Source organism: Amia ocellicauda, chromosome 4 (assembly GCF_036373705.1).
Source record: "Amia ocellicauda isolate fAmiCal2 chromosome 4, fAmiCal2.hap1, whole genome shotgun sequence".
Classification (NCBI taxonomy): Eukaryota; Metazoa; Chordata; class Actinopteri; order Amiiformes; family Amiidae; genus Amia; species Amia ocellicauda.
Genome location: NC_089853.1, coordinates 36,835,493 through 36,849,964, shown reverse-complemented (window position 1 = coordinate 36,849,964; position 14,472 = coordinate 36,835,493). Strand labels below are relative to the sequence as shown.

Genomic DNA, 14,472 nt, shown 5'->3' with positions numbered 1-14,472 from the left:
GTATAACAAGAATAATTAGTGAGTGAACAGATTAAACCAAGACCCTACTCTGATCAAAGAGTCTGAGCCCTAGGTCAAATCAAAACCTTAGCCTCAGATTACATTTCCACTACTTGACAGTGGTTTTCAGTGTGACAGAAAACATAACACAATTTACTACTGAGTTTTACATTTGCGAGACATTTGTAGACATGTGGTCTACAAGAAATGGATGGTTCATTTGTTCAGACATTCGATTGCAATTCTAAAATATTCTGACAGAACAGTAGGTTGTACAAAAGAACTAGTATGCCTGAGTGAGTCAACTGGGAAGGTCTGCGGAAGAAAGCAGGCATTGTCAAGTGTTTCCATTCCTTTCAATTCATGAGTGGACATCAGAAAGGACTTTCGATTTCTCAATAGTGGCGGTGCAACTAGGTTAGGGAACATCTGATGTCAACTAAAAGGGAGGCAGAGGTTTGTTCATTACACTAGTGGCCAAAATGAATATGCCCAAGTGAAGGTTTCTCTTTGGTAGAGGAATGCGATGAGAGAGAGAGAGATTTATGTAATCCCCTCTCTCCCAAGGGAGATGACTACAGAAGGATAAGGAGTCAGGAATTATTGCCTGGAAAATGTGATATTAGTGGACCTTCTTTTGAATCAGAAATATCTCAGGGGGTTCTTTTTTTGGGGGAGTCTTTTAACAGATGGATTTCAGGAAGATGGATGGGAAAGGAAGTCTGTGACTACACTTCAAGGTGTTAGCTTCACAAGCACTAATCAGCTGTGTATTTCACATAGATAGTTCTCATACAAGGTCTGGGAATTCCTTGCAATTACATTTTTGACACAGACTTGAGTTGTCCCAAGTATTTTTCTTTTCAGGTGCATTTGTCCTTCAAGACTTAAAATTAATTGAGTTTAAGCCAGGATGTATTCTGTGTCTTCTGTATGTATGTATGTATGTATGTATGTATGTATGTATGCATGTATTAATTTATTTTTGTCTAGAAATGAACTACAACCATTCTGTAGAAATATGTTTAATCCCAAGCCATTATGCTGACTGACCCTATAACTACACACCGCTGAAGTCTCAAATTCGCATGCAGACAACCACTCCAAACTGGGATTGGGATGTATTTATCACATCATTTTCCCATACGGTAATCTATAAGCCTTTGATTGTTTCCATAAGTTGAATTCTAGAATATGTCATTAGAATACATGCATTTAACTTCAGTCAAAGTCTCCCATTTGTACAGTCATTTGTACTGTATGTTTCCAAACATTTTAACACTTAAGAACTGTTTCAACTTGTATAAGAAATTCACAAGAGTTAAGCACAATTTCTTCAGAGGGGGCAGAGAATACACACAAAAAACAGCAGCATATGTTGCTTACTAGGAGCCAGAAAAAAAGAGAAAGTTATCACTTGTCAAAAGGCAGCTGATTTATTGCTTTGGCAGCCCATAAGAGGTGTGGGGTGTCCCAAAGATTAGAGCTGACTTCCTTATAAGGCGCCTGCCTGTCTCAATCTCCCCTGACAGACTGTAGCATGAAGATTTCCAAAAAATGTGCGAAGATACCTGCAATTGGCACATGAGACATGAGTTTTTCCTTTGATAACTGACTTTATTTTTGTTTAATTTGGACAGATTTCCTCAGAGTCCTGCTGCTGTTTCCCTTAGGACAAGCAGTTCAATTATTTCATTCGGTTGTTTCATGTTATGTCTTGTTTTTGTTTGAACCGGAAGACGCGTTAAAGGGGAACTAGCACAGTTTCTAAAATTATGGTTTTATGTGTCTTTACATGTTGTGAGTAATGAATGTATAAGGTGTATGGACTTCTTCCAGGAGTTGTATCATATAAGCAACTATTAACACTTTTAAAATTAAACAATTCTATTTGAAAAATATAAAAATCAGATAATGGCAGATGTCAAAAGCCAGCATACGTGTGCTATTTCAAGGTTTCAGGATGTCATGTCATAACTTCCTAGGTAGTGGAAAAATGGCAGGAAAATTACAGAATCACCAGGTTTGTCTTCCCTGTGCTAACTCAAGTAATTGTGTTTAGTGGTGCTTTAATGTTAATGTCTTTCCCAATAATACTGTGATTTTTCATTTTCCTTCAAAATGTACAATCACCCAAACTCAGCACTTTGTAAAGAGAAGATGTCAATAAAATAAAGAAACCTCACAAAATTAAATCACAAAAAACAAATAAATTTTACTTTAAAATGATTTGATTGTATATTCATATTTTTGCATAATCCATAACTGACATGATTATGATTATTCACGTCATTTCCCCAAGACCTCAGGAATCATTTTCATCACTCCCTAACAATTTTACCCACTATGAAGTATTTTTTTTCTTTCTTACTGCCTCCTGTTTTACAACACTGAGTCAATAGCCATTCTCACACTCCTCACACGGGTTCCGATTCACCCCAGGGTGGGGCTGTTTCACACTACATATCAACTCAGTTCAAACAAAATGGCAGGTTGATGGTTGGTTGACCACCAAGTATCTCATTAAGCTCTTGATAAAATTTACAGGTTTTTCGCTCACTGCCGGATTGATTACAATTGTACTCTTTCATATTTTAAAATCTTTTTTATCGATTTTATATTCTTGTGGCCATGACGCAAACTTCTATCAATCCCCTCATTCTGCATGACCGCTGACAATTGTGTGAACACTTTTGAATTGCGTTTTCTTTTATGCATCTGTCGCTGGATATTTTAATTTACCCACAGCATGACCAATTCCCATACTTCATTCTCACACCATAGCGCTCTTGCCATTTTTATTTACAAATGCTCATAGATGTATGAATCTGTCCCTTGACATTTGTTTTTGTTTTCAACCCAAGGCCAGGATAACCTTGTTGCTTTTACATTGATGTTTTAATAAAACAAAGTGAGTGCTTCATTCCCAGTTGGAAATTTCAACCCTAGTCTCTAGCAGGGGTGAGTTCCCTCCTTGGCTTCAGAGTTTAGTCTCGGGTTGAAAATTACAACGTGAAAGCGCTTGATTTTTGACCCAGGGTCGCCCAGGTAGAACTGTCTAGTGTGAAAGCAGCTTATGTCATCTGTTAGGTTTATTAAATGCATTTTGGTAACAGTATATCTCATCTAGTGCTGAATATTAGATTAAGAGCTTATCAAATAACTCTCAAATAACAAAAGACAACAACTTAACAAAAGTTTTTTGATCCCAAACATATCTTTAATTGCTCAGACCTTTCTAAATCAGTCCTGTGAGGTTCAGGATTACTGATTGAGGTTGAAGACCAAATGGATACAGAGAGATCACTGTGCTATAATGCCATAGAAAAGTTGATCAGCCTAGCAGACCTGCAGACTTGGATAGTATTTTATATTTTTACTTTTAGTGTCTCAAAGGAAGCATTGATTAAAAAAAAAAAAGGATGAAATGGTCCACTTGAGGCCTATCAGTCTCTGGTCTATAGGCAATTGTCAAGTCTAACTCATAGCCTCCTGTGCAGCCAGTGTCAGGTAGCTCACTGCCCTGTTAGCCATGACAGGCACATGACAGGAACACAATGGGACTGGCAAACACTTGCTGAGGGCACTGAGCCCTGGCCCCGACTCAAGAACTACATTAGAGGGCTTATCTCAAGCTCTTCGCTCAACCTGACTCTCTGAATCTCAGCACTTTGTTCTCTCTGTGCCACACAAAGCTTCAATCTGTTCTCCAATATGAAAAGGGCTTCTCAGAGGGAACCGTCCTCTTGTGTATCAGTCATTTGCATTTGATTTCTCTTGCTTTCTCTCTACTTTTTTTAACGTATGTATCTGGTGTATTTGTAGATCTATTGAAAGGGTCTGGACACATACATTCAACACTAAGTCTTCTGTTTTCACACAGACGGAAGCCACAATGAGCAAACCAGGTCTGTGGTCATGTACAGCTTTCCTGTATTGTCATTATTATTCTGTTTATGCTTCAGAGTAGTTTGACTGGGCACGCTGTAGCGATCAGGAAACCAGTTGCTATCTGATTGTTTTAGTCCCCCTGCCGACCCCCAACCCTGTGTGATACTAATATTGAAGGAACTCTTAACCCACATATATTTTAGATTTTAGACACAACAGTCTTTCAAGTCAGTGACTAGAGGCAAAGAGCTGGTTCTTAGCCAAAATAGGGGATGGGCATTATCTCAAGGGCAAGATTACTAGTTTATTACCATCATTTTTTTTTTTTTTAATGAATAGTTAAATGGATCACATTAACAGTTTGCACATTTAATACTTTAAGGCAGAGCAGAGCACACAGACATTAATAATAAATATATCTTGTAATTGTTGTATATTTAAGGTCATAATATTGAGAATTCACTGTAATTCAGGCCTGCGGCATAGAAACCATCAGCACATTTAATATGCATATATTGCTAAGAAAATATAAGGCAAGTCTGTACAACAGTGTCTGACACACAACTTCTAAAGGAAATATATTGAGGTGAATTGGAATACAAGGAGGCCCATGGAATATAGGACGTGAAGTATTCCCCAAAACGTGCATAGTTTTCACTAGAGCAGTCTTTTATTTTACCACTATTGTTTTAAAACAGTGTAATTTGAAAACGAAATGTTTTGACGTGTGTGTTCGTTCCATTTAGTGTGATATTCCAGTCACCAGAATCTTGCCATTAAATTGTCACGTTTGAAACAGAAATCTAATAATAACTTTAGATTTCAGTGAAGCAGCTGTTCAACAAAATACGTCTAAGGCAAAACTTTTTTTTTTTTTTTTACAAAAACAATACATGATAAACCCCTAAAACAATACTGACAAGGGTCCCAGGTGATTTTAGCAGTTAGCAGTCTTCCAGCGCACACAAATATCATAGCTGACTTCTTTCTACTCTTTGCACAAACCAAACTCACATAGTTGTATTTTCTGGATGGAGCCGACCCAAATATAGCAGAATCTGGCAACTTGGCCTTATGTATAAATCAGGTTTCAAAAGGAAAAATTAATATTCCCTTTCTTCATTAAACAACATGCATGTACCATTTTGAAGTTTGTCTCTTGTTTTTGAAATTCTGGACCCTCTGTCATATATCAACACTAAAACATGGCTTTAGACGGTACACTTTACGTTACTCTATTGCAGGGGTGGCTAACCCTTGTCCTGGAGAGCCGCAATCCTGCAGGATTTCCAGCTCTCTCTTAATTACCAATCATTGGATACCTTGAACACAGGGACATTTTGCCTAATTAAGACACACAATTGGTTCAATTAAGCAGTTAACGATCTGGATAGGACAAAAGCCTGTAGACTCTATTCTACTATTCTACAGTACTTTTTGATGCATGTGAACAAAATTTTCCAAGAAGGAGCACTAAATACCAGAGAATTTGTACTTTCACAGTCAGGCACAGTACTTTGTAATTATGCTCCATGAGCGCCCCTTCTGTTATCTCCAGGAGGGCCCTTCCGGCCTCAGCAAGAATGTTAAAAACTCCCAAATAATGCTGAATTGAGGAGTGGTTTTTGAATACAAAAGTGTATTCATCTGACTAATTTATTTTTCATAATTGGAGAATAAATAACCATTCTCTGATACAGTGGAATTGAAAGCAGTAGTCCGTCCATCCATCCATCCCTTTTTCAGATATGTAGGCAGAATCATGATTTGGAGGGAACTGATGGGTGCAGTGAAGCAATTTTGTATAACATAGTGGTCACAGAATCACAGAACAATTTCCCTGTGCTGTTTACTGCAGAAAGTCTCTCATTTGCTGTTGTAATTATGACGGGCAGCCAAGGAGAAGCAGAAGTCGCAGGCAGTGAGAGATCATTGTGATTCATCTGTTATATTATAAAAGGAAAGGTCAGTAATAATCTGAGCTAGATAGTTTGTAAACAGCTCTGAGCTTTCATCAAGGCAAGCTGTGAGCTGAACCCTGTGTTCAGGATTGCTGGTCTGAGTGAATCCATACGTGATCCTTTGAAGCTACCTTTTTCCAGTGAAGACAGTAATGAAAGCCTGCTGACTTTTTGATTTGTTAGCATTTGATTTATTCCAGGGCCTAAATGAGTGTTCTAAAGGAATAGTATATTTATATAATTAAGTTTGGACTCATGTGCTAGTGTGCATGCGAAGACGCTAGTGGCAGCTGAAAGTTGATACTGATCAAATGGCAGTGTAGACGCGACGCCACTGATCCTGATCAAATGCATTTGATACGGATCAGAAATGGCATTGTAAAAGCACCTAATGTTCCTCAGGATTTATTAAAATACTAAATTGGAATTGCTAAATAAAAGGTAATAATAATAATAATGGTGAGTTTGTATGATGATTCATTGACATTTTAATTTAACAAAGATGAGTTAAAGTCAAGTAGGTTTAGTCCGCTTATTTAGTTTGCATTTAGATCCAGAACCAATGGAAATATTGAATGACCCTCAAATCACACATTACAATTAATTACAATGTCTAATGGTGGGTTTTTTGTTTGACAAGGGGTTCCTTCTTCTGTCAAAGGCTTCCAGTACTGTAATTTCAATTTACACTTGCTGGGTGGGTCGACATTTTGATTTGATCCAGGCCTTAGTTGTGTTTTAACAGAATAAACCAACTGATAGATTGTCAACCAAAATAACGGAAGAGCTGAAATAATAGCTTGCCTTTAGCTTGCCTAAATAAGCTACCGAAAACCCAAGAGGAGCCTCCATTGGTTTGTAGTGTTTCCTTGTTTTCTTTTTTTTTTATTCTCCAAAGAAGGCTTTACAAAGAAACAAACCAAAAAAATGTGTTTGCAAACAAGAGATTAAGCAATGTATTTCAAAAGCATTGAAGCAAAGTGAGGGTTTTTATTATAACTCTTATTGTAATTTTTCTTTCCCATGTTAAATACAACGTGTAAAAATATAAAAAAAGCAGTTAACTGATCGTGTGCCACAGCAAACATTGAAGAAAGAATTTGTGTAAATCTTGCAGATGAAGTCCAAGTAAAGTTCCCAAAGAGACTCACAAATATCATCGTATGCCACTCTTAAGAGAACCTGATTACAGAGCAGGGAGTATTCCCAGAAATTGAAATTTCACGGTTACTGTTACTACATAACTTCATAGTTACAAACTCCACTGTGTGTGCTAAGGTTTCAGCATGGCTGGCCTTCTGTACCTTGTTGCCGTTTGAACACAGCCAATATATACACATCAAGTTTTTTTCACCGTTGTATCTCTTGTTTAAGAGTTTGCAATACAGAGGCAGATTCCATGTTCCAAATCATTATTATAAATAATTATAATAAGGTACTATTAAGTTTCTAATGAAGCATTTGGGTGTTGGTGTGATTCGTTGGTGATGTGTTTGAGGTATTGAAAAACATAGTATTTAATAAAACACACTGCTGTGATCTGTAAAATCAGAAGGTAAATGACAGGCTATATATACTGCATTCAAATAACTGTCCTGCTTTTCTAAAATTATACAAATCAATGGATTGGTATTGTTGTATTTCGTTATCTCTAAAGTTATCTGTAAACATAACACTTCTTTTGGAAAATTGTATGGTTATTTTTATTTGTGCTCTTAAATAAATAGCAAGGCTTCAGGTGTACACATACTTACTAGAGCCTTTGTGTCAATAAAATAAAAAGGACATATCAAAATGTCTGTTACTGTTACCACTCCTTGTCCTTTTGCAATGGCTATTAAATTTGCAGATGAGATGGTAGTTATATACATCGACCTTGAGGTATTAAACTACTTTTTTTTCCTAGCATTTAAGAGACTTCAGACAACCCTGAGAGAAAAAACAAAAGAGACTTTCATGTCCACTTGACTGGTGCAGGAGCATGCATTCTGAAATGTATTCTCATTTTCATCAATGAATGATTGGTAGGCCGGTCATGATTCAAAAGGATCCCACTCTCAGTACTGCCAGGCCCATTTTCTGACTGTTACATTTTATCACTATCTACAGGCATCAGTGTGGAGTAGTGGTTAGGGCTCTGGACTTATAACTGGAAGGTTGTGGTTTTAAATCCTGGGTGGGGCAGTGCTTTTGTACCCTTGAGCAAGGTACTTCACTTAGATTGCTCCAGTAAATGCCCCGCTGTATAAATGGGTACAAATGTAAGTCACCCTGGATAAGAGTGTCTGCTAAATGACAAATAATGTAAATGGTAGGTGGTAAAGTGACCAGAAGCCACTGTGTTTATAAAACTGTAAATGTCCTTCTAAATTGGGTAGGTTTGTGGAGTTGTTTTTCTTTTCTTTTCTTTTTTCTCTCACACCCTAAAGTGTGTAGGGATTCCCAGGAATTTGAACTGTTTTGAGAAAGGACTGTTCCCCGTCAAACATTTTTTGGTGTGGTGGTTTTATTTACACAAATAACGGGCTTGTAAGTAAGATGCTTATGTAGAAACAAGACTATTACTTTTTAATTGCAGCTGTTCATATTGACTTTGGTTAGATCGGTTGCGAAGTATTTCTTTTGTTTTTGTTTTTAAAGAAAGTTCTGTTTTGATAAAGTTAACGGTACTTATGAAAAATATAATTTGCAACCCAGATGCTGATTTCTTTATAGTTTATAGTTATCACTGCTTTTTTATTTGGTGTCAGAGTGATTATGTCAGATTAAGGACTGGCTTAAGTCTTACTTGGAATCCTTCCTGGTGAATAACATTTATGTTTCTAGATTTCTTAAGAAGCCCCTGTTGAGCTTTACTCAAGAATATAACATTAGTAAGAAGAGGTAAAAGAACATGGTTTTGCAACTACGTTTGCATATTTTCTACAACCTTTACTTTAAAGTGGAGCAGAGTAGGTCTTGTCACATCCCAAGGTTACATGTCATTATCTCCCACTCATAAACAGCTGAGCAGATGGTAATTTGCACAGGGAACAAATGTATGTTTCTGAGGAACAGTGTCATATATTCTGTGCATATATATATACATATACATACATATATATATACATATATATATATATATATATATATATATATATATATATATATACATATACATATATATACACTCACCTAAAGGATTATTAGGAACACCTGTTCAATTTCTCATTAATGCAATTATCTAACCAACCAATCACATGGCAGTTGCTTCAATGCATTTAGGGGTGTGGTCCTGGTCAAGACAATCTCCTGAACTCCAAACTGAATGTCTGAATGGGAAAGAAAGGTGATTTAAGCAATTTTGAGCGTGGCATGGTTGTTGGTGCCAGACGGGCCGGTCTGAGTATTTCACAATCTGCTCAGTTACTGGGATTTTCACGCACAACCATTTCTAGGGTTTACAAAGAATGGTGTGAAAAGGGAAAAACATCCAGTATGCGGCAGTCCTGTGGGCGAAAATGCCTTGTTGATGCTAGAGGTCAGAGGAGAATGGACCGACTGATTCAAGCTGATAGAAGAGCAACTTTGACTGAAATAACCACTCGTTACAACCGAGGTATGCAGCAAAGCATTTGTGAAGCCACAACACGTATAACCTTGAGGCGGATGGGCTACAACAGCAGAAGACCCCACCGGGTACCACTCATCTCCACTACAAATAGGAAAAAGAGGCTACAATTTGCACAAGCTCACCAAAATTGGACAGTTGAAGACTGGAAAAATGTTGCCTGGTCTGATGAGTCTCGATTTCTGTTGAGGCATTCAGATGGTAGAGTCAGAATTTGGCGTAAACAGAATGAGAACATGGATCCATCATGCCTTGTTACCACTGTGCAGGCTGGTGGTGGTGGTGTAATGGTGTGGGGGATGTTTTCTTGGCACACTTTAGGCCCCTTAGTGCCAGTTGGGCATCGTTTAAATGCCACGGCCTACCTGAGCATTGTTTCTGACCATGTCCATCCCTTTATGACCACCATGTACCCATCCTCCGATGGCTACTTCCAGCAGGATAATGCACCATGTCACAAAGGTCCAATCATTTCAAATTGGTTTCTTGAACATGACAATGAGTTCACTGTACTAAACTGGCCCCCACAGTCACCAGATCTCAACCCAATAGAGCATCTTTGGGATGTGGTGGAACGGGAGCTTCGTGCCCTGGATGTGCATCCCACAAATCTCCATCAACTGCAAGATGCTATCCTATCAATATGGGCCAACATCGCTAAAGAATGCTTTCAGCACCTTGTTGAATCAATGCCACGTAGAATTAAGGCAGTTATGAAGGCGAAAGGGGGTCAAACACAGTATTAGTATGGTGTTCCTAATAATCCTTTAGGTGAGTGTATATATATATATATATATATATAAATCACTACAGTCACCATCAGCCTATATCGATCTAAATGAAGGCCTCCCCAGGTTGTTTCCACTTCTAAAGGTGATTCTAATCTGTGCAAAAAGTGTATTGAAAAGTGCTTCCACTTGCTTGAATATACAGCTTCTCTTTTCCATGTCATGCCTGCCAAGTTTATTATGTCAGCTTCCCATCTTTTATGTGGTTGTCTTCTAGGTCTTTTTTCAGCTCTTGGTATCCATCCAATAGATTCCTTACACACGCACACACACACACACACACAATTTATGACCCTATTACACATACGCACACACAATCTCTGGATGCTGTTAAAATATTTCGATACAGATCAATCTGTGTATAGTTTGTATCTGAATAAATTAGTAATTATGAAGAACAACATTGAATAACATACAGGACTTCCATCTAGTTTCTGCTTGGTATAACAGTTTGTGGTTTTAGTTTTTATAATCTTATTCCATTCCTCCATCTGTCACAGTTCTAACTTTCAAGAGCATTTCATTTTCTTTACATCTGTTTTGATTTTTTCGTTTGCTCAATAATGATCAATTGAAGAATGTCAGGTGACTAGAGAAGCCAAATGAAAAGGATAACCTGGTTTCTTACACATTATTGTATGACATTCAGTATGGAGCATTGTCTTGTTTGAAGAGAGTTTCAAATTGTGTTGAATCATGACACATTCACCATTAGTGGGCTTCCAAACGTCGCCAATTATATAGATTTGAAAACTCAGCTGAACCTCACACATGAATAGCACACTTCCCAGCTGCCCATCTGTGAAATACTGATTGTGAAATACTACCCAGTCAAGTTCTAATGGAATTTAACCCCTTGCAGATACAATTTGTTTTCTCAGACATTTGCAAAGGAAAATGTCTTATCAGCCTGTGTTTAAATAAAGTGTAGATTTACATATTGGTAGATTTTGTAAATGTTGCAGTGTTTTGTGTTGTCAGCAGTAGGCATGTTACGGGAGATATATCACCACGATGCTGTCATGAATAAGGAGTAATTGGCTGACGCTCCAGTTTTTGCACATTTTTGGAAACCGTAGAAAGTTGGTACACAGCTGTGGTGTGAAGGATCTGCACATTGAGCTACATCAGGCTGCCTTAAGAGTTGAGTTCATTTGATCCTCTGCCAAGGTTTGTGTTCGCAATTAATCTCAACCCTTCTTTTCATTAAATCCCACTATTGCTGACACACTGTTAGTTTAACTTCATGTTTGCATTTAATTTAAGCTTAAAAGTAAATCTCAGTACCCTTTCAGAATCAGCCTGTCTGCAGCTGTAGAAATTAAATGAAGTGTACCATCTTCTTTCAGCTATACCACACAATTTCAAGACACTACATACAGCCACAAAGATTTGGTTGCATCGTATGTGTTTTTCATAAGTACTCTTCTTCAACTTCATCTTCATCATCTTCTTCCTCATAATAATAGTAGTGGCAAAAAAGTACCTGAAATCATGTCATGATTTTAATAGTATTAAATGACCAACGTTCACTTGACGATATCAACATGCACATTCTTATGAGCCTCTAAATAGTTGTAATTTTCTTTGAGAGAAGATTTAGCCATCAACCTTTGGCATGTCTCCTGCAAGCACATCTCCCTATCCTATGGAAACAAAGCATCTTTAAAAAACATGTTTGACATCAACAACCAGTTCAGCTGTGAAATACTGCTAGTGCATTCTTTTGCCCCCTTGCAGTTAATAACTTGGCACTCCAACACATGTTTATTGAAGTCCTTAACATTTCAGGACTGATATCAAACTTGTTATTTTGACCTGTTAACATTGTGCAATATATCTCTGCAATGCGTTGAGAGCTTGTATCTGCTGGTACTGTCAGCCATGTGAATGTTATAACATGCTCATCTGGGCTGCTCTGTTGATCTTGAAAGGACATTTTTAAAATTCTCATCATTCACTTAAGAGAATGATTCAAGCTTCCTGTTGCCCTTTGAGATGCTTCGCACCTCCTGGGTAAATGTCTGCCTCCGTTTAGTGTGCAAATCTAACCAATTAATCAAGTGTAGTTTGTTTTGTTTTTTATTTTGTTTTTAAAGCAATGACAACACAGTCCTCCCATGAACAGTTGTTATTGTAAGGTGAGGTAATATTTAATGACAAGCTCTCTAGGTTTACTCCTGAAATTGACTGAGTGACCACACATATGATTGCAAAAGTCTACCATGCCTATGAGCAAGTCTTGCTACACTAGCATGTTGATTATAATACCAATTGTTATTTATTTATATGTTACCCCTTGAGGGATTTTTCTTTTTCTTTCTTTCTTACTTTCCATCTTGGTTTTACATATTGTATTTTTCTTTCAGCTTCTCTTCTCTTTTATGTTTTTGTACTTGGGTAATACTAGGGTTTAATTTGCCCTGTTACCCCTATTAATGAGTGAACCTAATAGTTTGTGTGCCTCAATGCCTCTGACAATATATGACACAGTAGTAAAGCCTTTACCCTAAAGCACTTGGAATATAAGAAAGTCGCAATGAGAAATTTCACTGTCGCTTTTTAATAAACATTTTTTATACTGGAAACATGTTCTGAAACATGCACAGATATGAATCTAAAGAAGCACATTGTATCGGGTATAGTCAGTCTCTGTATCAAGTTTCAGTAATTAGCGGAGGAGGGTTTTTGTTGTTGTTCCTCCAGGAAGTGACTTTGTGGCAGCAGGCCAACTCCGTGTGATGCCCTGCTTTCCTGGCAGTTTGGAGAAGGCAGACACCCTTGTCTTGTCAGAGACCCACCCAGCTTGCCTCTTCCCTGAGGACAATGTTATCAGGGGGTGTACATTTCCCCCGTTGTCAATGGAATGTTATTAATTTGATGTGTTCTGACAGACTGCCAGCTTTTTTTTTTTTTTTTAAATACATTCACGCACCCAAGTACATATGCAGAGACACATACATGCATCAAAATGATTCACTTAAGTAACCAAGAGTTGAGTTGGAACAAAAACCAGAAGACACCAGGTCTTGTTCTAAGATGAAGTCTGAGATGACTAAATCCTTTTGTCCTTAGGTTGCCTCTCCAAGTTCAGTGCCACCTGTTGAGGATGTCAGAAGTCTTGCCTCTTGCATGTATTGTTTTGCATTGGTTGATGGGGAGTCTTGTGTGCCGGGTTGTCGGACGAGTCCTGAAATGTCTCTTAAGCTGTGTGTGCCATTATTGGCAGGTGGTCGGAATTGGCAGGGGGCACAGGGATCCAGAGCCTATCCCTTTCAGACTCCCACCTGGCGGAGCTGGATGGGGACACGGTACGGTTCTTTGGACCTGGAGCCCTAGAAGCCCTGGAGCGCGGCTGGGGGGTGCAGACCGCAGGCGCCGTCACAGTCATCGCCTTTCGCTACATCGACTATGACACCATTGTGCCCACGCTCACCCGGATCCGCATCAAGTTTCCCAACGTCACGGTGAGCAGAGGGCCATGGCCTGAGGAAGCAGAAGAGGGATTTTCCCTTTCCATTTCCACTGCACTGTGCCACAAAACTGGGGCTCGTCCTGTACAGTTATGGCCTGTCTTATCCCATGACCGATCTTTGTGTATTGCTGCTTTCAATTAAGTGGCATCAATTTAAAAGCAATGCACTAACAAATGACAAAATAATTGCCCTGTCCTAATCTGGGACTACACTTCATTACAGAACTTGATAGCCATGCAGACAGCAAAATTATAAGGAGTGTGTGGGAGACCTAGTTAATGAAATAATAAGTAACATAGAAAAAGAATTACTAAGATTGTCTGATGTTTGTTTCTCTCTGCAGCACTTGATCTTCTCAGACACCAACATTAACCAGCTGCTCCAGCTTGCTGCACTGGCCCAGGTCAGGCGGCTCGATCAGTTGACTATCCACCCTCAGGGAAACCCCGTGGTCAGCCTGGCTCTCTGGAAGTCCTTTGCTATCTACCGGCTCAACCACTTCAACCTGCAGAGGATCAATGGCCAAGAGGTGCTGCCCTACACCATCCCAACCATACATGTTTTATTTAGCCCAGCCTAGCTACTGCAAATCTTCTTACATTTTGTTTACTTGTGAGCAAATTACATTTATATTTATACCACTGTTGGATACTTTTATGGTGTTTATTTCACAATCCATTTGCATGCCATGCATTTTTGTATTCCACCACACTTGGGTTTGACAATCATTTAGTTATGATAGTCAG

The 14,472-nt window shown here is 38.4% G+C and overlaps 1 protein-coding gene across 1 annotated transcript in view; it reads left to right on the top strand.

Annotated features, from left to right (window-relative positions):
- The window catches only part of lrrc49 (leucine rich repeat containing 49), a 106,242-nt gene that overhangs the window by 75,517 nt on the left and 16,253 nt on the right, over positions 1–14,472 (top strand). Inside the window, exons 14-15 of the mRNA XM_066702009.1 lie at positions 13,480–13,717; positions 14,070–14,255. Coding sequence (XP_066558106.1) covers positions 13,480–13,717; positions 14,070–14,255 — 424 coding nt within the window. The remainder of the gene's footprint in view (positions 1–13,479; positions 13,718–14,069; positions 14,256–14,472) is intronic.